This window comes from Arachis hypogaea, chromosome 8 (assembly GCF_003086295.3).
Source record: "Arachis hypogaea cultivar Tifrunner chromosome 8, arahy.Tifrunner.gnm2.J5K5, whole genome shotgun sequence".
In the NCBI taxonomy this organism is placed as follows: Eukaryota; Viridiplantae; Streptophyta; class Magnoliopsida; order Fabales; family Fabaceae; genus Arachis; species Arachis hypogaea.
This window is the reverse complement of record NC_092043.1, coordinates 6666210-6693351: the sequence shown is the minus strand read 5'-3', so window position 1 is coordinate 6693351 and position 27142 is coordinate 6666210. Positions and strand designations below refer to the sequence as shown.

The window sequence follows — 27142 nt, the reverse complement described above, 5'->3', positions numbered from 1 at the left end:
TATAATAAAACATTTCTTTATTGAATCTCTGACATAATGAGCAGGTTTCTGGCTCTTTACTGTAAGAAACTTATGCAATAATTTCAACTATGGCAACCCTGTCGAAACAAAACACACACACACCCCTTATTCCTCATCAAGAAATGGCTGACGAATAAATTAACATAAAGACATTAATTACTACATAAATTTATTAATCTACTTATATAGCTTTGAAGCTGCACCCTTATCCAAAAACCATTTCATTTCTCCTTCTGGTGAAAGCAACTGAACTGGCATCTTATCATCACTTTGATCCTCTTTTAATGCAGCATAGACTGCGTCTGCTTTACTGGCTCCAGTAACTATCATCGCTATGTTTGCAGAAGAATTAATCACTGAAAGCGTAAGGGTGATTCTCTCGGACGGCAGTGGTGCATTCTTGACAGCGGTAACCCACTTTCTAGTCTCTGTTAGGACAGGGTTTTTCCGGAACAGACCGGCTACTTGGCCTTCTGATCCCATGTCCAGTAACATGAGATCAAATTTTGGAAGTCTAGTGTTTGGTGATAAAGTTATCACATTACTATCAACTTTGATTTTGATGTTTGTCTCATACACATCAGCTGCAACTTCAGCTGATAGAGCATCATCAATAGTGTTCACATTCATAGCAATTGGCACCTGTCTCATTTAATCATTATTATATCATTCAATTGAATATAAAAAGAGTAGTTAATGTCTCTATTAAACTACTATCTCACTTTAGCCTATGACAAAAATAGAAAAGTCTGGTGTCTCACAAATTCAGTCCAACAAAATATATAAATTTAGTTATAATTTTAGTATTTATTATCTTATTTTATTTTATCTTTATATTATCTTCTTATCTTATCTTATTTTTACTTTTATCTTTCGTAAGTAATATTCTATATATATTTAGTTTTACTTTCATAAGATAAGATAATAAAGACTAAAATTATAACTGAATTTATGTATTTTGTTGGACTAAATTTGTGAATCACGAAACTTCTTTATTATTGTCATAGATTAAGATAGAAGAGCAGTTTAATAGTCTCTATATAATGTATCAAAATTAAACTCATATATATAATATACCTTAGAAATAAATGTGTCATAAGCAAGCTTGTAGTTACTGTCTATGTGAGTTTTAGGCACCACTTTTTCATCTGCCCAAAATACATGCCACTTAGACCATTGGATTGTGTTAGCATATGGAGGTTCCACCAAGGCCCTGAAAATTTTATATCATCAATGTAATAAACTTATTAATAATTGTAAATTATATTGTTAATTATACATGTAATTTATCTCTATTATAGAAATGTGTATAGCATATGTTTACTTGAGGTGCTTGACAGAGTTGCCAGATAAAGCTATAGAGAAAAATCCTCTCTGTTTGATGAATTTTTCAGATAAATCAGCTACATATTTGGCTAAAGACACAGAGATGTATTCTTTGTTAAACACCTCCACGGTCTTGTTATACAATGCCTTAACGGATACTCCAGCATTACCACTTTTGGGTTTCATAACAATTGGTGAAACACCATTGTATCTTAGAGGGTTGTAAAGTAGTGATGATGATTTGTGTTTAAATTGTGGTGACAACGATGATCTTGTGTAATGGGATGGTTGGTGTGGATTTTGTTTGTGGAGCAATTTAGTTTGTGAAATGCATGAGATGGAGAAAGGTGAGGTAGTAGCCATTAGTGGTAGCTATGAACAATTGGAAGATTGGATTTTGGTTGTGTTTTTACATAGTCATTGGGCACACTTATTTATATGTTAAGAGGGATGGATTCTTTGGTTACTAGTGAAGTAAGGAATGGATGCAAATATTAATAGTAGAAGCAAAATATATTGGAGATGTTGTAAAAGGGGAAACAAGTGTAAAGTAAATAAGTAATGATATAGTCTAAGAGAAGCTCTTCAAATTTTGGATTTTGGTGATTTACGCATGAGAACTTTTTTTTTAGTTGATTTTTTTATGGTTTAAATAGTTTAAATAGTGCGATACTTCTATATAAATTTTAAATAATTTATACGTCTATATAAAGTTTTATAGTATGTGAATAAAACAACATATTGAAAAGATATATGTCATAAACTTAACTAAAAAGATGTTTATTATAAGGTTACGAATAGGGGAAAAAAGGAATTTTGTGTGCGTGTAAAAAAGTAAAATTTAAAATAAACTAATTACAAAATTTAAAAAATAATTATATTTTGATTTTGTACTTATTTTATATAAATTACGGTAGAATTTAAAATTTTTAAAATTTATACATAAATTATTAAAAATTATAGGAATTTATGTAAAAATTGATTGCTATCATAAATCTTTAGAGGCTATAGGAATTTATATGAAAAGTGACTATTATTATAAATTCTTAAAAATGGTAGAGATTCACATACAAAAAATAGATATATAAAAATATTAATAGGTCCAATGATTTATGTACATTTTTTGTATCAAAAGATTTATAACTGCAGGAATTATAATGGATTGGCTAACTTAACCAGGTTCTTGTTGGTCACATGGCATAAGTATCAATATAACCACGACAGAACGACAAATTTCTAACTGTATCCACTTTGTCCTCTAATTTTACTACGTACAGTAGCTACCGAATATGCATGCGTATACCAGACTTATCATCGAAGAGTTGGGTGAATAAAAGTATCATAATGTATGTCCTCGGGTACCTCCTGACTGTCTCTTAGGGGAAGTGATCGAATATCTCCTGCATCCAAGTGCATTTTACAATGAATTTGTCGATGTAGTCCGCCAGACGCAACACACTCAATAACTCCTCGAATCAATTCCATGCAGGTTGTTTGCCATCAATGTACTGCTCGAAATCTGTCAGGCATATGCTAACGTACTGTCCGTCGATGGAAAGGCCTAACTGGTACGCAACATTCTGTAGCGTAATCGTATACTCTCTGAATGACATGTGAAAGGTATGCATCTCATGCCGCCACCGCTCGACAAATACACTAACCAGTGGCTCATCCAACCTAAACAAGTGGTCGTTGAGTTTCGCGAGATAGACTAAGCCGGCCATCTACAAATATGATATGATCCTGTCATTTAGAAGTATACAATGCTGCCTCCTCATGCTAGTGATACATTAATATGGTTGCACCGCGATATAAAAAATTCTCTTAAAATTATGACAATTAAAAAACCAATTCACCAAAAGACCATTAAATAATACAAACTCTTTTTAAGAAAAACATATCCAAATTATATCAAAATTTACCTAAAGTGGACAATTTTACTAAAAACAAACTTTAATGTCAATTATATTGTATTTCTGGACATAGATAACCAAACATTCAATAATTTAATTGAATTGTATTAAACCAAATTAAATTAAATTCTAACCGTACATAATTAATCTAATATTCAAGACATAAAGTATTAAGTTAAACTAAATTCACTAATATTTAAGGATTAAATTAAATTAATTTTAAACAAATTAAACTAAATTAATTCTAAACAAATTAGACTAAATTAATTTTAAATAAATTAAAATCAAACTAAATTATTGGCCTGTTAATTTAATGTTTAAGAATTAAATTAAATTTAAAAAAATTAAACTAAATTAAATTTTTGCCAAATTTTTACTGTCTATTTAATTTAACATTCGAAATCTAAATTAAATTTACCTAAACTCTGAAAAAACTTTTAATCTAGTTAATCACTATTCTAACTAACCATTGTTTATCATTCTGCCTTGCATTTGTACTTTTAAAATTCTAACAACCTACTAAACCACTACTTTAACTACTATTTGTGGTTTAAAAATCTCAATAGCACATACAATGAAATTCTAATCGTTAACATTATAAATTATTATTTATTTTTTAAAAATGATAAATTTCATTCACTAACCTCTTTATAAATGAAATCAGTGATATGGACAACGCCATCCAACCAATAGATACAATTCAGATCGTCTTTCATTTTTGCAGTTTGAATATAATGATTTTTTCTGTGCAAACTTTCTATGGAGCGAGGGTTTGGGGTGGAGGATTTTGGTGAAATGTAATTTGAAGTAAGTTTAGGATATGTGTAAAATCGAAACTAATAGATTCGATTTACTACTAACATTCTTTGCATGTAAATTGAAGTCACTCAATTTGATTTATTACTAGTCTTATTCGAATCCATTCAATTCGAATTACTATGGACACATACCATGAATCTAATTCGAAGCAAATAATTTTGATTTATTATGGATAAATTTCAAACATTATTAAATCGAAACTGATAATATAAATTTAATTTATGCATATATCTAATAGTTTGAATCTACTTAATTCAATTTATTACTAAAATAATTAAATCAAATTTAGTCAAATCAATTATTTATATATAATTAAAAATAAAAATATACATGTAATATTTTTTTATTTAAAAAATTCAGATAAAATTAGTTGTGAACTCGTTTTTTTGCCTGAATTGTCCGCTTTTTGTATTGGCTATCTTTCACATTATTTAATAATTTTGATTTATTATGGATAAATTTTAAACATTATTAAATTGAAATTGATAAATTTAATTTATGCATATATCTAATATTTTGAATATATTTAATCCAATTTATCACTAGAATAATTAAATGAAATTTAGTCAATTCTATTTATATATAATTATAAATAAAAATATGCATGTAATATTTTTTGATTTAGAAAATTCAGCTAAGATTGATTGTGAACTCTTTTGTTTGCCTGAATTGTCCACAATTTTATATTGGCCATCTTCCACATTATTTATGTATGGCTCCCGTGTCAGTACTCAGTATAACACAAATAAAACATAGGAGAAGGAAAAAAAATAATCTCCCGTGTTGTGTATATATTTGAATCATCCAGTGCTGTTAGATATTTAATGTTCCCTTCTAAATTATTATTATTATTATTATTATTATTATTATTATTATTATTATTATTATTATTATTAGTAGTAGTAGTAGTAGTAAAATAGACCAAATCAATTTAAATTGAACTAAATTATTGTATACTTTTGAAGAGAAAAAAAGGTAATACATGCTTAGTACAAAAAATTAGAGTTATTATCCAAATTACTTTTTGAAGCTTTTTAAAATTAATACTTTAATTTTTTAAAATATATAAAATAATCTCTAATATTTATTTATGTTTGATAATATATATAGTTTTTTTATTAGTCATTAATAGTGATCGTTGACGTAAATTTTAATTCGTACACATGGTCGTTAAATATTCACATGTATAATCTGGATAGATCAATTTCTAGAATAAAATATAAACAGTTTCTAAAAAATTTAAAAAATCTTAAAATAGTCTGAAAAATTTTAACAATTTTAAAATAGTCCATTTCAATTATTTATATATAAATATTCTAAATTAATAAATTTTAATTTTTAACCGTACTTCAAGACGACAACGCTATAATATTTTAAATGCTTATTTCAATCACTCTTGTGAACCATTTTAACAAGTGAGATTAAAGGGTCCGAACAAAATTTAGTATTATAACATTAAGTGCTTTTTTTATTATGAGAAATTTCCTAGAATCCTATCCATGTCATTTTTTAATAAATAAAATTTTCTACAGAGGCAAGCTCAGAACATATTTTATGACATTAGATGAGGAAAAAGGAAATAACACTTTATAATTTTAAAAAGGCATTATTTTTCAAAAAAAATTAAAATAAATAGATCTATATTTTATTTTGACCATGCAAGATATTAATTTAATTTAATTTGTACAAAACATATTCTATGATCATTAGTTAATTACGAAGAGGAGAATGAGCCAATATGCACGGTAAAAAAGCACTACATTAAAGTTGCTCTAAGTATTTTATTTCCAAATCTTCTCACAATTAACACATTTCATCTTATTACTTCACCCACGTATTAACGTATAACAAGCAGGTTCCTCTTTAACATGTAAATCAGAGAATGGTAAAAGCTCAAACAAGAAACCAGGGTACAATAATTTTAACAATGTCCTTTGGCAACATGTATCACACACCTTATTCTTGATCTTAGGAAAAGTTGAAAATAGAGTACATGATAATAAGTTACGATCTATTTAAATACATTGAGCCAGCACCCTTGTCTAGAAACCATTTCATTTCACCTTCCGGAGAAACCAATTGAACAGGCATCTTTTCATCACCTTGCTGACCTTCCGCCAATGCATTCAGCACTGCATTTGCTTTACCAGCACCAGTCACCACCATTGCTATGTTTGAAGAAGCATTGATCACTGGTAGTGTAAGAGTGATCCTCTCTGCCGGTGGCGAAGGTGCGTTCTTAACCGCAGTAACCCACTTTCTGGTCTCCGTTAAAGCAGGGTTCCCTCGGAATAGACCAGCTAACTGCCCTTCTGATCCCATGTCTAATAACATGAGATCAAATTTTGGAAGTCTAGTGTTTTGTGATGAAGCTATCACCTTACTATCAACCTTGATTTTGATGCCTATCTCATACACATCAGCAGCAATATCAGCTGATAGAGCATCATCAATTGTATACACATTCATAGGAATTGGCACCTGTTAGAAATTAATAAAATACAGAATTACATTATATCTTATAAAGGTGATATTAATGTTTAAAGCATTTGTATATTATACCTTGGAAATAAATCTATCATAAGCATGCTTATAGTTGCTGTCTAGATGGGTTTTAGGCACGGCTTTCTCATCTGCCCAAAATACATGCCACTTAGACCATTGGATAGTGTTAATGTATGGAGGTTCCACCAACATCCTGTAAATGTGACACATCACGTAACAATCTTTAAATTGTCTATCTTAAATAACAAACTTAATAAGTCATTTCCAGATTTTGATTGTGATCTCCCTGTGGTTATCTAGGAAGGCCTTATATTAATATTTTCCTAAACAAACCTCTCTTTTTTTGTGAATGGAGACTAAAGAAAAGGGGAAAAAAAAAAACAAGAAGAAAAGGAAAGAACACAAGCTGCCATAGACTACATAAGGTCCTCCTCATGATCTGCAAAACAAACCTTATTTTACTACAATACCATTAGATTGAATTCAATTGCAACAAGAAGAATATGTAAAAATATTGCAAGAAGAATATGTTAATAAGAACAAGTATAGGGAACTAAACTTTAATTAGCTAATTTTTTGTAATTGCAAAATCTCTCATTTTTTTAGAATTTAGGGTTTAGAAATCAAGATTTAAGATTGAGTGTTTGTTTGGGCGCCATTATTTTGATAAAAAAAAATCTTTTCTCAATGAAAAAAGTTTTTTTTAGCGTGTTTGGCAAACTTCTAGTAGTAAAAGTAAAAGCACTAGAAAAATAAAAGAAAACATCTTTTTTGGGAAGTTGTAATTTACATTTTTTAAAAGATTTTTTTCTTTAAAAAAGATGTTTTTTATGTAATAAATAAACTAAAAAATATTTTTATATTATTATACCCAAATATAATTGATAAACAAAAAGATCTTTTTGCATGAGATACCCAAACATAAAATTACTTTTACTTTTTCATAAAATCTTTTTAAAAAAAATAACTCGAAAAAAGATCTTTTCTTAGAAGCTCACTCAAACAAGCCATAAAAAGGATAATTCTAAGAATATTAGTTGATATTGAGTGAAAAAAGTTTGCTTCCTAATTGAGTTCTGTTAAAAAATATGTAGCAGCACATGCTTACTTTAGGTACTTGACAGAGTCCCCAGATAAAACAATGGTGAACGAGCCTTTCTCCTTGATGAATTTTTCAGAGAGATCAAAGACATATTTGGCCAAAGATACAGGAATGTGCTGCTTATCAAGCACCTCGATGCTCCTGTTGTTCCATTGTGCCTTCACTGATACACCAACATGAGCTCTCTTAGGTTTCATGACAACTGGAGTAAAAACACCATTGCACCTTAGAGGATTATTGCAAAGTGAAGATTTGTGTCCAAACAATGATAATGTTGTATTATGGGATGGTTGCATTGGATTTTTTTTGTAGAGCAATCTAGTTTGTGAAGTGCATGAAAGTGAGAAAGGTGTGGAAGTAGCCATTCGTGTGGTAGCTATGAACAAGTGGAAAATCAAGATGTGTTGTTGATATTGCTATGCTTGTTTATATTTAAACATGCAGGCTTGGATCCCTTTCTTATTCATGGAAGCAAGGTATGGATCCGAATGTTACAACTAGAAGCAATAATAGTACAGAAAGTGAATTAAGTGTAAAGTAATAATAGTTCAAGAAAAGCTCTTTAAATGAACCATATAAGATGTTGCAGATTTACGCATCACATTTATTTACTTTATTGTTTGATAAGCTAGAATTATGAACCTTATATCCAAAGGATTACCATGTGTTCATAACACACAGCGGAAGAAAAGAAGATAATCTTAAGGATCTATTTTTGTGTTTAAACTTTATTCCAATAATAATATATAAATTAGATCTAAATATTTTTAGACGCTTTAGTAAAAGTCATTTTCTCCTTCGATGGTACGAAGACGCTATGCGTATCTACCCGAGACCAACCTTTGCTGTCAACTCTTTGACTAATGGATATCTGATCTAAATTTAGAACTTTTTTGCAACCTTTTGCACACCATAAAATTCTTCTCCAAAAATTAGGCTCACATACATTTATGTGTGTAGAGGTAAAGGAATAAAATTCTTGTTATTCTCTCTTATTCTCGTGCTTCCTCTAATCTTGACATACATATATATAGTATGAGATTTGTTGCTGATTTAAAATTTGATTCTCAATTCAAATTTAAATCATATATTGAAATTCCAAATTTGAATCCTTCAAATTTTATTAATCATATCATAATAATTTAAAACATAATCGATTTGGATATCATCCAAATTTACAATTCAAATTCAGAAATAGAATAATTAATTATTCTCGAATCTCATTTAATATTTTCAATTATCATATTATTATTATATTCTTGGTGCTAGCAAAGAATATAATAATATTCCATTTAAATTAATATAATTATTTATTTGATCAAATCAAAATAATAATTAAATAATTCTACAGCAAATATTAGAACACTCATTAGTGTGTGACCCCATAGGTTCAATACTAAGCGGGTAGTAAATTAGTCATACTAAATTTACTAATCAAGGTTGGCGTCTAGCAACACTCTTCAACGACCTGATAGTTTGAAGTAATCTATTTTTACTAAGAACCTTAGAAGAACAAAGTATAATTCGTTCCATCTTTCTAACTCTTGGTTAACCTTTAGAGTATGGTTTAATTGTCAAACTCTAACTTGTTACCTTATTATAATGAACTGTGAATGACCTAAGAAACTCATTTCTTCATTCATTCAATCCCCTTGGCCAAGGTTTTATTCATCTCAGTCATTATAATCATTGAGCTCAAACTCTTTACCGAGAGTTGATGGATTCTTTATTAACTAATCATTAATTCTACAAGTATTTAAATCATACCCAATATCCATTCAATTAGCACCCTAGGGTATTAGGTGTCCGGAATCAAAGTATAATAAATACATTGTTAATTACTATGACAGTCGCAGGTCAAAGGAAACTCTATTACCATGTTCATCTTGAGAATATCCTATTGACAAATATACGATAATTATAACCATTAGGAATTTTCAAAGTGAGTCAATTCAATGGTCATATCTCTATATGCACCATCTATATATACAATTTAATAAATGAGATCTATTAATTTTCATCCAGTGAAGACCATTATATATATATTGATCTTTTCAAATTATTAATGTCCTTTTTAATAATCCTATGACCAAGAACAATTTAGATTAAATTATAGAAGATTTATCTCTCAATATTATGATCACTATCACAATGATAAATCTCTAAATTTAATTAAGGACCTTATTATATTAATATTTTAATATAATAACAATAACAAATTATTTCACACATGATTGATTGAATTGTGGTCATACTCCTTATTTCCAACAATCTCCCACTTGCATGAGAGCTAATCATGATAGATTGGATTTTGGACATACTATTATCTCAATAATCTCCCACTTGCACTAGAGCCAATCAATCATGCGTATAATTTTTTTAATGCACATTTGTGTTTATCAAAATCTTTTTTGACCTTAAACACTTTAGCTCTTAAGTATGTGTGCTTGATCTTTTGTTAAATACATCTAGTGCATAATAAATATCACGTTTTCTCAAAACATGAAATCTCCCACCATAATAGTGCATAATTTTATTTTAAGGACAATCCTTATTGAACATAATTATAAAAAATCTAAGGAACCATTAGATCTATCTTTATAGAATTGTATCATTATACAAATAGGCTATTTTTTCAAAAAGTTAGTTTGACGATCAAACCTTTTATACTTTGAGAAATTATACCCTCTATTGAGTGATATACAATTCTAATAAAAGTAATTGTACCCCCACTCTTTCTTTAAGATGGAATCCCCTTTTCTAAAGAAAGAGTTTAACCTCTTATCACAAAGAATTTGTCATAAGAAGAGTGATAAAAATAATCACATTATTTCTTTAGGATAACCAATAAATCTCATTTATCAAACCTAATATAAATTCTATTGTTGTGCAATCTCTTAACACATATAAGACATCTCCAAACTCTAATGTTCTTGAGTTTCACCTTATGCCTTTTTCATATCTCATATGGGTAAAAAATTGATTTAATGAGAAATTTGTTAATTTAGCAACATTTCTAAAATGTAGTCCAAATATTTAACAAACAATAATACTCAACTAAATCAAATTTCATATTTCTTAAACATGATGGAGTACATAGAGTACTAGTATTTGTGCATGGAGAAAATTCTATCCTCTATTCAATAGAATATCAATTAGATATTAGAAATTTTACTTTAAACTCTTATAATAAAAACACTCAATATTAGTCAAACCAACTCTTAAGAGTAATTTCAATTGGCATCCTCAATACTCATATTGAGTTTGTCTAAAACGATCATAAACATTAATCATATTAAGGCCAATTATAAATTGTTTGTAACAAAATAAATTTCCAAAAATGCTTGTAAGAATAATTCTTGCTAAAGCCATTTGGCTAATGGCATTCCAACTTCTAAGGTTGTTTGATTTAAAATATATTACCCAATACTCCCACTAGTTTAAATAAAATATTTGATAGTCATACTATCTTACTTTGGGCACCATACATCTTCTCAAGATGTTCAGTAATAAATAGAAATAGTGGGTATATGCTTTTGAAAATTAGAACTCATGGTTGTCAAAACAATCCATATTATAGTAAAATAATATTTTAGATACTTCACAAGTACTGACTATTCCATCATCAATTTTATTGGACAATATTATTTCAATAGGATTATCATGTCAATGATAACCTTTTTATACATAAGAACAATTCTCAATGTATAGCCAATTTATTACTTTCAAGTATGCCATACGAAAGATGGACATATTTAAAAATTTAAAATATGAAAGTAAATCAATAAATCTATATTTCTGACAAAATTATTTAGAATCGTGAATGAGTAACTTGGTTGTCAAGTTGTTACTCATACCTATTCTAAATAAACATGATTAAATTGTATCACATATAATTATAATCCCAAATAATTATCTGGTTGTCAGACAATTATTTAACTGAATTATATTTTATACCCCTAGGTTGTCTAGGTTCAAGTATAAAATTAATTCTCCTTATATATTATCATATGCATAAATAAATTCCATCTTTGAGTAAAAGTCTCCTGGTTGTCAGGTTGTTCCTTGTAAACAAGAGATAAATTTATTTATTTATTTATTTTTGACAATCTCCTAACTTTTAGGATTTTATCTCCATTGTTAGAGAATTTTTTTTATCAATACTCATAGATAAAATTTTATACTCTTAAGTTATCTAGGCAAAATATAAAATTAAATTCCCTAATACATCAAATATATATATTGATTAATATCTTGAAAATAAAACTCCTGGTTGTCAGGCCGCTCTTTATAATCAAGAACATTAGAAAAATTAATTTCTAAAATTATAGTGTTCAAAACACATCAATCAAATCAAAATTTGATTTTTCATGTACTAATGTTTAGCCTTAAAAAATTATCAAATCGAATTTGACCTTTATATATATATATATACTTATATATATAAAAAATGAACAAAAGATATTTTGCATCTTATTCCTTTTATTGTGATCAAAATCACAATAAAATTTAATAAATAAATAAAATCAAACAAAATATTTGATTATAAAAATAACTTATTAATTTATTAGAAAACCATCTCAATAGAAATAAATACATCACATGCTTAAAAAAATTGAATTAATCCTATTAATTTACAAACTTTTTGAAAATAGGAATAAAAAAGTTTAAACACAAAAAAAGCCAAAACTCTGATACTACTGAAGTATTACCATGTGTTCATAACACACAGTGGAAGAAAAGAAGGTAATCCTAAAGATCTATTTTTGTGTTTAAACTTTATTCCAATAATAATATATAGATCAGATCTAAATACCTTTAGACGCTTTAGTAAAAATCACTTTCTCCTTCGATGGTACGAAGGCGCTATGCGTATCCACACCGAGACTAACCTTTGTTGTCAATTCTTTGACCAATGGATATTTGATCTAATTTGAGAATCTCTTTGCAACCTTTTACACGCCATAAAATTCTTCTCCAAGAATTAGGCTCACATACATTTATGTGTGTAGAGGTAAAGGAATAAAACTCTTATTATTCTCTCTTATTCTCGTGCTTCCTCTACTCTTGGCATACATATATATAGTTTGATATTTGTTGCTGATTTAAAATTTGATTATCAATTCAAATTTAAATCATATATTGAAATTCCAAATTTGAATCCTTCAAATTTTATTAATCATATCATAATAATTTAAAACATAATCGATTTGGATCTCATCCAAATTTACAATTCAAATTCAGAAATAGAATAACTAATTATTCTGAAATCTTATTTAATATTCTCAATCATCATATTATTATTATATTCTTGGTGCTAACAAAGAATATAATAATATTCCATTTGAATTAATATAATTATTTATTTGATCAAATCAAAATAATAATTAAATAATTCTACAGCAAAGATTAGAACATTCGTTAGTGTGTGACCCCATAGGTTCAATACTAAGCGAGTAGTAAATTAGTCATACTAAATTTACTAATCAAAGTTGGCGTCTAGCAACACTCCTCAACGACCCGATAGTTTGAAGTAATCTATTTTTACTGAGAACCTCAGAAGAACAAAGTATAATTCCTTCCATCTTTCCAGCTCTTGGTTAACTTTTAGAGTATGGTTTAATTGTCAAACTCTAACTTGTTACCATTATTATCAAGGTTCTGAGAACCAAACCGGTTATCGAGCCGCTCTAGTTACTGGTTCACTCATTTACTGGTCTAACCGGTCTAACGTGGTTCAACCGAAAAAACTGTTTTAAAATAAAATAATAAAAAAATTATAAATAAACATCCTAAAATATAACTCAACCCACTTTTTGTCTCATGACAACACTATCATTCAAACAACATAATCATTGAATACAATGCAAAGCTACTTATTCATTGAGATCTCACATTATACAAACAACTTTCATGACTTAAGTTTGCACATTTTCAGCAAACAATTGTAACCGGTGTTATTTTTTCTTTTACGATGATATGTACAAATTACGTATAGTACAAAATTACAAACTAACTAGAAATAGATATGAGCTTAGATGCATGATTATATAGTGTAGTGAGGTGATTTTTTGTCTCTATTGTTAACATGAGATTATACAATGCTCCCCCTATGAATATGTCTCCAAGAAACATTATAATATTCATGAATTCACAAAATATTTACTCTAGGGAACCCTAGAGCATACATACTGGACTAGGCAAGTAATGCTTAACTACATTGAATAAATTTGCATGGCCTTGACATGACTTTGACTAATAACACATATACAAATATGCATTGAAAAAGTACAAAATTTCAATAAACATTACTAAACAGAGGCAAGAAAGAACAATCATCATTCAGCAACAAACATAACAAACAGAAACAAGTAATCACATTAGTACCAAATTCAAAAAGAATGAAAACCAGATAACCCCAATCATAAACACCATTACCAAATTAAATAAAAAATCAACCAAAAATCACCTTGCAAATCAAAAACTCAATCTCTTGAACTCAAGAATTACATCAGATATCCAACTAAATAATTGCATCACAGTTATCAATAACTGATTTCAAAGCTTAGAAGCAGAGTGAAATTAAAAATATGAAGCATATAATAAATCAAAAGATCACCAATTGTAAATTTTTTAATAAGAACAGAAGTTAAGAACAATGAAAAATGAAAAAAGATTCAACAGTTTTTAACCCAAGTTTAATAAAGCTCATCACAATGATTAACAACAACAAAAAGTACTGAAGGAACAGTGAATCAGTAACAGGCAGTGCAAATTTAAAATTTAAAAGTTATCAATTTAAAATTTATCATCAAATACAATCAGTGAGCAAAGCCAATCAACCAAGCACTAACTAGGTATTTTGTTCTGATTCTGTGACTGGGAAGCAACAAATTCAGCCACAAATTCAAGCTACAGCAACAAAATTTAACAAATCCAAGTAAAGTCCCAATTTATAGTAACATTTAGATTAGCAACAAGGCAAATTTGATTAGCAATTCAGTAACATGCAAAAATACAGGGAGAAGGAAAATTTGAAAAAGAGAGAATAGGGAAGGATGGTGCAGGGACTCACCAACGGTCGACGGCGTGTCGACGACCATCCCACGGAAGGCGACGAAGTAAGACAAAACCCCACGAGTTTCTTCTGCCACCGGCAATGAGACTGACGAACCACGAGATGCCAGTGACTGAGACAAGACTCGAGTGAGACTGGGAGGCAGAATCGAGCAGAGACAACCACAGACGACGAGCAGCAACCAACACGCATAGCTCGAGCACTCACTGGCGGAGGGAGGCACGAGTAGCCGAGCACAGAAGAGAACGGCGAGATGCGAGCACCCAACATAGAGGATCTGGCGAGAGGCCCGAGAGCACAAAGATGGAAGTCCTTGAGTGCGATGGACGGCGGCAGTAGTCTCTCACTCCGACAGACGGTGACAACTATTGGTGGAGGCTAGGATTTGCTTTCTTTGGTAGAGGCTAGGCAATTTGCTCTTTGCTGAAAGAAGGAGTTGGAGAGGGGGGAATAGGGGATAACGCGTGCTTTTTGGCTTTCAAGGAAGGAAACGACGTCATTTTCTGTAAACCGGTCGGGTTCCGGTCCGGTCTGACTTGCCGGTAATCGGTCGGTTCAATGGTTCTTGAGCGGTTTTTTATTTTGCGGTTTTACACACTGGACCAGACCATTTTCTTTGCCGGTTCCCAATTGAACCAGTTTGACTGGCCAGTCCGATCCGATTTTCAGAACATTGATTATTATAATGAACTGTGAATGACCTAAGAAACTCATTTCTTCGTTCATTCAATCCCCTTAGCCAAGGTTTTATTCATCTCAGTCATTATAATCATAGAGCTCAAACTCTTTACCGAGAGTTGACGGATTTCTTATTGACTAATCATTAATTCTACAAGTATTTAAATTATACCCAATATCCATTCAACTACACTCTAGGGTATTAGGTGTCCGGAATCAAAGTATAATAAATACATTGTTAATTACTATGACAGTCGCAGGTCAAAGGAAACTCTATTACCATGTTCATCTTAAGAATATCCTATTGACAAATATACGGTAATTATAACCATTAGAAATTTTTAAAGTGAGTCAATTCAATGGTCATATCTCTATATGCACCATCTATATATATAATTTAATAAATGATATCTATTAATCTTCATCCAATGAAGACCATTATATATATATATATATATATATATATATATATATATATATATATATATATATATATATATATTGATCTTTCCAGATTATTAATGTCATTTTTAATAATTCTATGACCAAGAACAATTTAGATTAAATTATAAAAGATTTATCTCTCAATATTATGATCACTATCACAATGATAAATCTCTAAATTTAATCAAGGACCTTATTATATTAATATTTTAATATAAGAACAATAACAAATTATTTCATACATGATTGATTGGATTGTGGTCATACTCCTTATTCTCAACAATATCTCACCTTAAACTATTGAAAAAACTATATATCGAAGGTGATCCATACCCAAACTACTCGAAGACGATGTTATACCTCAAAATTGCCAAAGTCAAAATTGGTATAACAGATCCGTTATACACCTCCATAGTCGTCACACGAATTTTGGAGCACAATGAAAATGACGGCAATGAAACTTCACAATAAATACCCGACGCGGGCGACTTATAGGGGTAGAACAAAAAAGGAACTATATACAGCAAAATAGAAAGTCCCAATTTTCAGTTTGATATTTTCGAGATTATAAATTTACTTGAGCATCGAAGTCCTTTTTTAAGGTACTCCACACTGCTCGGACAAAAGAAGAATCCTTGATGCAACGCATCGGAGGAGGACATTTCTAGCACCCTTCCATTTGTGGACAACCTATACCTCGAAGTCTAATTCCAGACCAGAACAGAAGATAATTTAGTGTTTGGGGATTGGGATGAAACCCTTGAGAAAATTGGGTACCCCCATTGTTTTTGTTGATGTTCACCTTGAGAAGATTCAAGTTAGCATTGTGGATCTTGTGAGTTTGTATAAGACTATTTTTTAAAAAGAGACGGAGAGATAGAGATTAGGAGACAGATATTGAGAGACAGAGATTAAATTAAGTTTTTAGATTGTATTTTTAGATTAACCCTAGTACCATATTTGGTTTAAGATAAATATAGAGATTTAAGGTTAAGTTTAGAATTAAAAAAATAAATAAATAAGAGTATTTTTGAAAAAAAATATTATTAGAGTTATAATCTCTATTTTTAGAAATTTCAGTCTTTTGTGTCTTCCCTCTTTAAAAGTATTAAAATGACTAAAATTTTATACTCGAGACTAAAATTTTAGTTCTAATTTCTAATAATTAAACATAATATTCATTCTCAATCTCCCAATTTCATTCATAATCCTATAAAATAAACGTAACCTAAGTATAGGATCAGAAGATCAAGTGAGAAGTGAGAACTATACCATGTCGAAGAGGTTTCACCCTTATATAAACAATTTATGGTGTGGCTACTTGGTTGTGAGAATGTGGGTGGAATGGAGTGATTGAGTGGGTGAGTAAACTAAAGAAACTATTTTAAGACTTTTTTTATTGACAGATTTGAAGAAGAGGAGTAGGTGAAAATGAAGAAGGTGATAAAGACCTCAAGGAGAAGGTGAGAATGAAAGAAGAAAGAAGGACAAATCACACTTAAAGGTAGGATATTTTTCATTTTAATAAAAATTTTACACCAAAAATAATGGTATCTCTAATTAAAGTCTTTCTAGAGCATAAAATATATCTTAATTATTTTTTCTTTATTAAGGTAAAAAATTGAACAAAAAATTCTCTATCTTTATCATTGTTCATACCTTGGTCCAAAAACACAACCAGACTCAAAATGAATAAAACCCAATTAAGATATCTGATTCAGTCAACATCAACCCGACCCCATAAAGGTCGAACATAACGACAAAATTCTGGCCCTACTTATTCAAATAAGTAACTAACTCTCAAGATGTCTTCTATTAATCTAGAAGGGAGATCTCAACAACTTCCCTAACAAATGGGAACGGTTATACACCATCAAAGGTAGAAATACTCTAAAAGATGGTTATTAATTCTACTATAAATAAACTGACACCTCAGGTATATTCAAAACCCAATCTACTAAAAATCTGCTAAAACCCTTGCTAACTTAAGCATCAGAGACTTTTGCAGGTACCACCCCCACCTTCACCAAGACGTCGAACGGTGGCACCTCAGTACTAGAAGACGTCAGACTCAACCCCAAAGGGAGTTTGGACCTCACGTTCAAGCCTAAATCATCATTTCAGATAACCCTTGGAATATTGGCGTCATTCCCGGGGACCTGAAAGTTTACACCCAACAATGGCGGATGATCAACCCGAATATAGGCATACGACATCCAAATCTGAGCCAGAATATCACAACGACAATCGAACATCGATGATACTCCCGTAACAATACAGGACATGCATCCATAATGGAGAGGGGACTTCGCGAAATCTGCAACCCAAAAGGATAAATTTGGAAGTCCATCCACCCGAAGACGCGATAAACTGGAATCCAACAGAATTGATGGGTCTGATATATGGATACCATGGCCATCTAGAGCATCTCGAGCAAGAGATAGAGCGATAAAAAGAAGCTAAAAGAGACCTAAGAAGGGAGGTGCGTCGACGAAGAGAATTGGAAGAAAAGCTCTTGAAATTAGAAGCTAATCTTTGAGGTTGGAGCAATCACGCAGATCAAGAAGAAATCCCTTTTAGAGGAGAAGATCTATTCATTGAAGAGATTATGTGGGTTAGGGTTCCTAAAAACTTTAAAAGGCCTGACATGGACCTCTATGATGGGACGACTGACCCAAAACACCATTTAAGCAACTTCAAAAGTCAGACGTACTTGGCTGACACGTCCGATGCGACTTACTGCAAAGCTTTTCCGACAACATTAACCAAAGCGGCGATGAAGTGGTTTGACAGTCTACCACCCAAGTTTGTGACCTGCTTTGACGATCTTGCAAGAAAATTTCTCACTTGATTCTCATTCCAAAAGGACAAAGTCAAGCATGCTCCAAGTCTCCTAGGGGTTAAACAAGAGGTCGGAGAAACTCTCTGAACCTATATGAAAAGATTCAACAAAGCTTGCTTGGAGATTCAAAATCTGCCTCCAGAAGCAGTAATAATAGGGCTAGTTAATAGCCTCAAAGAAGGACAATTTTCTCAATCCATATCAAAGCGACATCTGACCTTCCTGTACGAGGTACAAGAGCGAGCTGAAAAGTACATCAATATGGAAGAAAATGCCTAAATAAGAAAACCTCCTCCCAGATAAAATCCTTCTTATCGGGATCGGGATAGAGAGAAAGAAGCAAAGAAAAAGGATGAGTACAGCTCGGACAAGCCTTGAAGGTACCATAACTACACCCCTCTATGAATTTTCTTGTCGACATCTAATGGGAGATTTGCCATACCAAAAAATTTCTACCTCCTCGTCCTATCAAGAACAAGAAAGGTGGAAGTCGGATATAATACTATGAGTATCGCAAATTATATGGACATTTCACCAACGATTGCTACGACTTGAAAAATGTGATAGAAAAACTGGATAGAGAAGGTCAGTTAGAAAGATACCTACAAAAAAGATCGAACGATCTGGAAAAAAGGAAGAGAGACAAAGAAGATAGGGGTCGACGAGATTGGCCACCACGAACCCCTGGTAGACACATCCATATGATAGCTGGAGGATTTGCAGGAGGCGAAATAACTAAGTCTTCTTGTAAAAGACATTTGAAAGAAGTCTATCAAGTCAGAGAAGAGTTTCCTTCACGAAAGAAGATGCTCAAGGGATAATACCAGGGTATGACGATCTTGTTGTGATCACGATGATACTCGCTAATGCAAACTTCCATAGAACTCTGGTAGACCAAGGAAGGTCGTCTGACATACTATTTAAGTCTGCTTTCGACAAGCTTGGGTTGGAAGAAAAAGAGCTAAGAACATACCTCGACACCCTTTTCAGGTTAAGAGACACGCCCAGCTGACCTCTCGACTTCATCCTGTTACATACCCTTTTTGGTAAAGATATGAAGTCCAGAACTTTGAGTATAGACTACAATGTGGTTGACATAGTATCAGGCTTCAATGCAGCGATAGATTAGACAACCTTAAACCGACTTGCTGTGGTCATTTTTACTCCTCATCTCTACATGAAATTTCTGACTTCAAAGGGAATGACCACCATAAAAGGAGATTAGAGATTGACACAAAAATTCTACAATAAAGGCCTGAACCTATGTTAATGTATTAAAGGAAAAGAAATCAACACCATTGAGCTTGGTGGTATCCGAGCACAAGAAGAACTAAGGCCACAACCTAGTGAAAAGACTGAAGAGGTTAAAATTGGAGATCAAGTCAGAAAGACAACAAGCATAGGAGCAAACCTGAACAAAAAATTGAAAGCAGATCTCATTAAACTCTTATAAGAAAATTCCGACCTTTTCACGTAGAAAGCCTTCGACATGCTTGGAATACATCCTGACCTCATGAGTCATAAGCTCGCCGTCTACCCAGACTCATGACCTGTTCAACAAAAACGGCAAAAGCTCGGTCCTTAAAGAGTTTAAGTCGTTGAAGAGCAGGTCCAAGCATTGATAGAAGCTGGGTTTATAAGGGAATTGAAGTACCCTTTGTGGCTGGCCAATGTCGTACTCGTGAAAAACAGAACAACAAATGGAGAATTGTGTTGACTATACCAACCTTAATAAATATTGTCCTAAAGATCCATACCCTCTTTCTAATATTGATGCTTTAGTGGATTCGGCTTCGGGATATAAATATTTGTCCTTTATGGATGCATATTTAAGATACAACCAAATTCTGATGTACACGTCAGACCAAAAGAAGACCTCTTTCATCACTCTAAAAGCTAATTATTGTTATGTGGTGATGTCTTTGGATTGAAAAATGTTAGAGCCACATATCAACAACTAATGAACAAGGTATTTTCATCTCACCTTGAAAAATTGATGGAAGTATATGTGGATGACATGCTAGTCAAAACTAAAGAAGATATTAACCTCTTGCTCAACTTAACCGAGGTATTCAAAACAATAAGGAAGCATGGAATGAGGTTAAATCCGTCAAAGTGTACATTTGCAGCAAAAGCCGGGAAGTTTTTAGGCTTCATGCTCACTCAAAGGGGCATTGAAGTCAACCCAGACAAGTGTGGTGCACGAAATTGCAATCACACTTTTGCAACTCCGCACAACTAACCAGCAAGTGCACTGGGTCGTCCAAGTAATACCTTACGTGAGTAAGGGTCGATCCCACGGAGATTGTCGGCTTGAAGCAAGCTATGGTTATCTTGTAAATCTTAGTCAGGATATCAATAATTATCAGGGTTGATTGTGAGAAGTAAAAGAACATGAAATAAGTACTTGTTTTGCAGTAATGGAGAACAGGTTGAGGTTTTGGAGATGCTCCATCTTCTGAATCTCTGCTTTCCTACTGTCTTCTTCTTCAAGCACGCAGGGCTCCTTCCATGGCAAGCTGTATGTAGGGTTTCACTGTTGTCAATGGCTACCTCCCATCCTCTCAGTGAAAATGTTCAACGCACCCTGTCACGGCACGGCTATTCATCTGTCGGTTCTCAATCGGGTTGGAATAGAATCCAGTGATTCTTTTGCGTCTGTCACTAACGCCCAGCCCTCAGGAGTTTGAAGCTCGTCACAGTCATTCAATCATTGAATCCTACTCAGAATACCACAGACAAGGTTTAGACCTTCCGGATTCTCTTGAATGCCGCCATCAGTTCTAGCTTATACCACGAAGATTCTGATTAAAGAATCCAAGAGATATCTACTTAATCTAAGGTAGAACGGAGGTGGTTGTCAGGCACACGTTCATAGTTGAGAATGATGATGAGTGTCACAGATCATCACATTCATCCAGTTTAAGAACAAGTGATATCTTAGAATGGAAGCAAGCATGATTGAATGAAAAACAGTAGTAATTGCATTAATCCATCAAGACACAGCAGAGCTCCTCACCCCCAACCATGGGGTTTAGAGACTCATGCTGTAGAAGATATAATGAGAAACGTGTAAAGTGTCATGAGGTACTGATACAATGTCAAAAGATCCTATTAATAGTGAACTAGTAACCTAGGGTATACAGAAATGAGTAAATGACGTAAAAATCCACTTCTGGGTCCACTTAGTGTGTGCTTGGGCTGAGCATTGAAGCTTTCATGTGTAGAGACTTTTTCTGGAGTTAAACGCCAGCTTTTATGCCAGTTTGGGCGTTTAACTCCAATTTTTATGCCAGTTCCAGCGTTAAACGCTGGGAATTCTGAAGCTGATTTGCAACGCCAGTTTGGGCCATCAAATCTCGGGCAAAGTATGGACTATTATACATTACTGGAAAGCCCAGGATGTCTACTTTCCAACGCCGTTGAGAGCGCGCCAATTGGGCTTCTGTAGCTCCAGAAAATCCACTTCGAGTGCAGGGAGGTCAGAATCCAACAACATCTGCAGTCCTTTTTAGCCTCTGAATCAGATTTTTGCTCAGGACCCTCAATTTCAGCCAGAAAATACCTGAAATCACAGAAAAACACAAAAACTCATAGTAAAGTCTAGAAAAGTGAATTTTAACTAAAAACTACTAAAAGTATACTAAAAACTAATTAAAATATACTAAAAACATACTAAAAACAATGCCAAAAAGCGTATAAATTATCCGCTCATCTAAGTGCAAAGCAATACTTGAGATGAAAAATTCGACCTGCCTTAAAGAAGTATAACAACTAAATAGAAGGCTGGCAGCCTTATCTAGATTCTTGGTAGGATCGGCCTTGAAATCTCTATCTCTATTTTAAATTCTCAATAAGGGATGTCAATTCGAATGGACTCAGGAATGTGGACAAGCTTTTCAAGATTTTAAGAATTTCCTAAGCTAGCCATCGATCTTCACCCGACCTGAAAACGGGAAGGAGCTCATACTGTACCTGATAGTTGCAAGTAAAGCATAGCCTCTACTCTAATCCGAAAAAACAAGAACGCACAACAACTAGTTTACTTTATTAGCAAGGCCCTACAAGGGGCAAGATTAAACTATCAAAAGATAGAGAAGTTTGCATATGCCCTTGTCTTTACCTCCAGAAGGCTCCAACCTTATTTCCAAACCCATACCATAAAGGTTCGAACTAATCAACCCATGAAGCAAATCCTCTAGAAGACGAATATTGCGGATCGGATGCTACAATGGGCTATAGAGCCATCCGAGTTTAACTTAAAGTACGAAGCTCGAATAGCAATCAAATTCCAATACCTAGCCAACTTCTTAGCCGAATATACAGGAGCCAAAGAAAATCCTACGACCTGAAATTTATATGTAGATAGATCATTTAACAAAGTTGGAAGTGGAGAAGGAATCATTCTTGAGAATGAAGAAGGAACTCGAATAGAACTTTCATTGAAATTCGAGTTTTTGGCCTCCAATAATCAGGTAGAGTATGAGGCCATGCTTGCTAGCTTGAGGCTAGCCAAAGAAGGAAAGGCAGAAAAATTAATAGTGTTTAGCGACTCTCAAGTAATAACTTCTCAAGTAAATGGGACTTACCAAGTTAAAGATCCCAACATGAAGAAGTACTTGGAAGAAATGTTGGAACAATTAGCCCAATTCCAAGAAGAAGAGGTCAGGCACATAACTCGGGAGTTAAACAGCCGAGTTGATGCTTTCTCTAAATTAGCAAGCACCAAGCCAGGGGACAATAATAGAAGTCTTATCGAGAAAACTATCTATGCCCCATCAGTGGTCAAGAAAGTCGAGAAGTCAGACGCATTAGTTATCTCCAATCTAAACTTAGGTTGGATGACTCCTGTTATCGAATATCTTAAATTTGATATCATCTCAAGAAAAAAGAGAAGCAAGGAGGCTCATAAGGGAGTCACAGAACTATATCTTAGTCAACAACATTCTTTATCAAAGAGGAGTATCCACGCCCTTACTAAAGTGTATCCCGACCTCCAAGACTAATGAGGTTTTAGAGGAAGTTCACAACAACATTTGTGGAAATCACCTAGGAGCATGGTCACTAGCTAAAAAAGTGATCCGAGCTGGCTTCTTTGGCCGACTTTACAAAAGGAAGCAGCCGACTTCGTCAAAAAGTTCTCGCCCTAGTAAATGGATATCAATTTCCATGTGGCACCACCAAAAAGAGCTTATAAGTGTCACCTCATCTTGGCAATTTGCAAAGTGGGGTTTGGATCTACTTAGACCATTTTCTCAAACACCCGAACAAGTAAAATATCACATAGTTAGGATTGATTATTTTACTAAATGGATTGAGACAGAACCTATGGCAACCATCACATCCCAAAGAAGTAAAAAATTCCTCTGCAAGAATTTTGTTACTCAGTTTAGGGTCCCATACTCCATCACCGCAGATAATGAAATTCAATTTACTGATTTGACATTCAGAAGTCTAGTGGTAAGCTTTAAGATTATGCATTAGTTTACATCGGTACACCAAGCCAATGGATAAGCAGAAGCTGCAAATAAAGTCATATTAACCGAAGCATCGACTATAAGATGCGAAAGGTACTGGGCCGACGAGCTCCCTCAAGTCTTGTGGGTATATCGGATAACCCTCCACTCAACAAACTAGGGACTCTCGCTTCCGACTTACTTATGGCGTAGAAACCATGATTTCCATAGAGGTCAATGAGGAGTCTCTAAGGGTTAGATTCTACAACAAAGTAGGAAACGTTCGAGCTCAAATGAAAGAACTAGACCTCCTTCCAGAACTCTGAGAACAAGCTCGGATAAGGGAGGTAGCATTGAAGCAAGGAATGTCCATGAAATACAGCAAGAAAGTCATCAGAAGAAACTTCACCACAAATGACCTCATACTAATCTGAAATAACATCAGAATGCAAAGGTCGGGTGAAGAAAAGTTGGCTGCAAACTGGAAAAGGCCATACAAGATCATTGAAGTCTTGGGAAAAGGTTACTTCAAAGTGTCTGACTTGCAAGGAAATGAACTCTCAAGGTTGTGGCACACATGTAACTTGAAAAGGTACTACAGCTAGAAAGCGCACCTTGCTCTTTGGTGTACTCTTTTTTCCGACTTCATGATTTTTTTCTCAAGAAGGATTTTTCTAAAGGGGGTTTTAATGAGGCACCATAGAAAGGGCTAAGAGTTAATAATAGAAAAAACTCTTAGTAGTAAGACAACTTATGTAAATCATTTTCTCATTAATGATAATTTATTATTCCATTGATTATTTCACTAACACACTAATTTAAGCTCAAAAACTGCAAAAATCATTGTCCAATCTAGATGGTCGGCGAGATAAAGCGACAAGGTCAAAATTAGTGTAAGAAGTTATATAAGTAGACCATGACCCGACTTCATTAAAACTACTTAAAAAGTCAGTAAAAGATGTGAGCCTAAAACGAATTACAAAAGTAACTTGATAAAACCTGCTACTTAAAAGTCGGCACTTAATTAACTTCCCAACTAAGAAAAACACATAACCTTAACCTCACAAAAGAAAGGTTCAATAAAGTGTCCGACCTACACCGGCTGACACCCCTAAAAATAGGATATCTGATCTCATGAAATAACTTGACCAAATTGGTTTCAAAAGAGAGTCATCAAGTAACTTGTCAAAATTTTTACTAAGTTACAAAGCTACAGACCTACAGTAGCTATGCCAACTAAGACAACTCAAGCGAGGATGTTAAGAAGATATTCATTAATTCATAAAAATCTACTACAAAGTAAAATTGTGAAAAAAAAGTTTTTAAGTAGGACCATAAAATAAAACTAAAATATTCAACTACACATATTACAAAATAAAATTGTTCACAAGACCCACAGGCCGGGCCATTAAATGTTACAAATTGAAGTTAAAGAGGAAATTCTGCTTGCCAGAAGTCATGTTGGAGGTCTCTTTAGGTTGGGCTGAAGAAGTCGGAAGAGTCTTGTTTGGCTAGGTCGGAGAAAAGAGGGAGCTCGTCATCCATCCGAGTTGGAAAGTTTTGGGAAACTCCTTCAACCTAGACATCCGAAGTCTTCGGGTCATTCATAGGAGTGTCTTCCTCATCTTCGAGAGGAGGAACGATATTCCCATAAATCACAACCATGTTGGGACTAATAAGGGAGAGGTCCACCTCGGGAGCAACAACTCAGAACTGGGCCTTCAAGTTCTTAACTAATTCGTCCATCCCTTGGGAGATCGACTCCTTCAGATCTGCATACCTTTTCATTGACTTAGTGATCTCTTCTACCAAGTCCAACTTCTCCCAAAAACTCACGTATAACTCTCATCATCCTTCTCTTTTAAACCCTCCGGCATGGGACAAGTAGCTTCAGATTGCTTTACCCTCTTTCGAGCCTTAGAAAGATCAAACATAAGAACCTCATTCTCCTTCTCCAACTCCTACTTAGTCTCCCGTAAAGATGCTGCATCAGTTTTCAGATCAGCAAAAATTCGTTGAGTGGCACCAATGAGAGTCTCCTCAAGCTACCTTAATAAAGCAGAGCACACCCCCACTGTCCTTATCCCACCCCGAGCTAAAACTTGAAGGTGATTTTTTATAGAAATATCGTCCATACTTATAAAACTGTGGGAAAGGACATGTTTCTCACAAAAAACTATAGCATCAAAGGTTATACTTAACAACTGTAGAGAACTCTTTCCAGTACAAGCTAAAAAGGGCTTCATCCCTCTCATTCAAAAAGAAAAGTTGGACACCCTTAACAGATTGGATTTTGAAGAAATAATTTTTGAAATCATGAAAAGAATCATAAAAAATGGTGAAGACCTTCCTCCCCTGAATAGCTCAGAAGAAGATCCAGCCCTGCTTCTCAGAACTGAAAGGTTTAGTAAGTTGGGCGAAATAAAAGAAAAATTTAGAAGAAAAGGGAAGGTCGAGTTCTCGACAAATCAGCAAATTTTCAGAAAGCCCCAAGAATTGGGATGGAGCTGAGAAGGGGCAACTTTGTAAAGACCAAAAATCTCAGACTCAAAATCAGAAAAAGTAAGGTTAAACCCCAACCTTGTAAAAAAGCACTCATACATATATATGAAATGACGTTCTGACTTGTCAAGTCGGGAAAAACAAATTCTCTCCTTAGGATCAGCGACTACGATCTCATATTTATTCTCATTCTTCCAATCTCTACACAACCTATGTTGTCTACAGAAAGTCTCGACATATTTATTATCAATAACAAGGCAGCAGAAATCATGGTAATATCTATCCAATCTAGGTCAGACAGGACTTTAGATGACATGTTAAGTATTATTGAACGAGACATAAAGCTATACATGCAATACAACAAAAGAAAATCATCACAACAAGTCAGAAATGCGGGCACAGCAACACAAACATTCAAATAAATTCACAAGAAATCGGATCATCCCCAACAAGGTA

General features: G+C 33.0%; 2 protein-coding genes across 2 annotated transcripts; both read right to left on the bottom strand.

Annotated features, from left to right (window-relative positions):
• On the bottom strand, positions 1-1815 carry LOC112705864 (6-phosphogluconolactonase 3, chloroplastic). The gene is made up of 3 exons (XM_025756856.3): positions 1346-1815; positions 1099-1234; positions 1-663 (listed from the first exon to the last, which is right to left on the bottom strand). The coding sequence occupies exons 1-3, from the start codon at positions 1708-1710 to the stop codon at positions 199-201; spliced, it is 966 nt and encodes a 321-aa protein (XP_025612641.1). The 5' UTR covers positions 1711-1815; the 3' UTR covers positions 1-198.
• Positions 1816-5818: 4003 nt separating this feature from the next.
• On the bottom strand, positions 5819-8142 carry LOC112705863 (probable 6-phosphogluconolactonase 4, chloroplastic). The gene is made up of 3 exons (XM_025756855.2): positions 7693-8142; positions 6642-6777; positions 5819-6560 (listed from the first exon to the last, which is right to left on the bottom strand). Exons 1-3 carry the CDS (start codon positions 8049-8051, stop codon positions 6084-6086), a joined length of 972 nt encoding a protein of 323 aa, XP_025612640.1. The 5' UTR covers positions 8052-8142; the 3' UTR covers positions 5819-6083.
• Positions 8143-27142: the final 19000 nt, after the last annotated feature.

Excerpts from the sequence above, each read along its gene's own strand:
- LOC112705864 (XM_025756856.3), bottom strand. The coding sequence starts at position 1,710 with ATGGCTACTACCTCACCTTTCTCCATCTCATGCATTTCACAAACTAAA. Across the intron at positions 1,235-1,345 it reads AACTCTGTCAAGCACCTCAA|GGCCTTGGTGGAACCTCCAT; the intron begins GTAAACATATGC and ends TAAAATTTTCAG. Across the intron at positions 664-1,098 it reads ATGACACATTTATTTCTAAG|GTGCCAATTGCTATGAATGT; the intron begins GTATATTATATA and ends TAAATGAGACAG.
- LOC112705863 (XM_025756855.2), bottom strand. The coding sequence starts at position 8,051 with ATGGCTACTTCCACACCTTTCTCACTTTCATGCACTTCACAAACTAGA. Across the intron at positions 6,778-7,692 it reads GACTCTGTCAAGTACCTAAA|GATGTTGGTGGAACCTCCAT; the intron begins GTAAGCATGTGC and ends TCACATTTACAG. Across the intron at positions 6,561-6,641 it reads ATGATAGATTTATTTCCAAG|GTGCCAATTCCTATGAATGT; the intron begins GTATAATATACA and ends AATTTCTAACAG.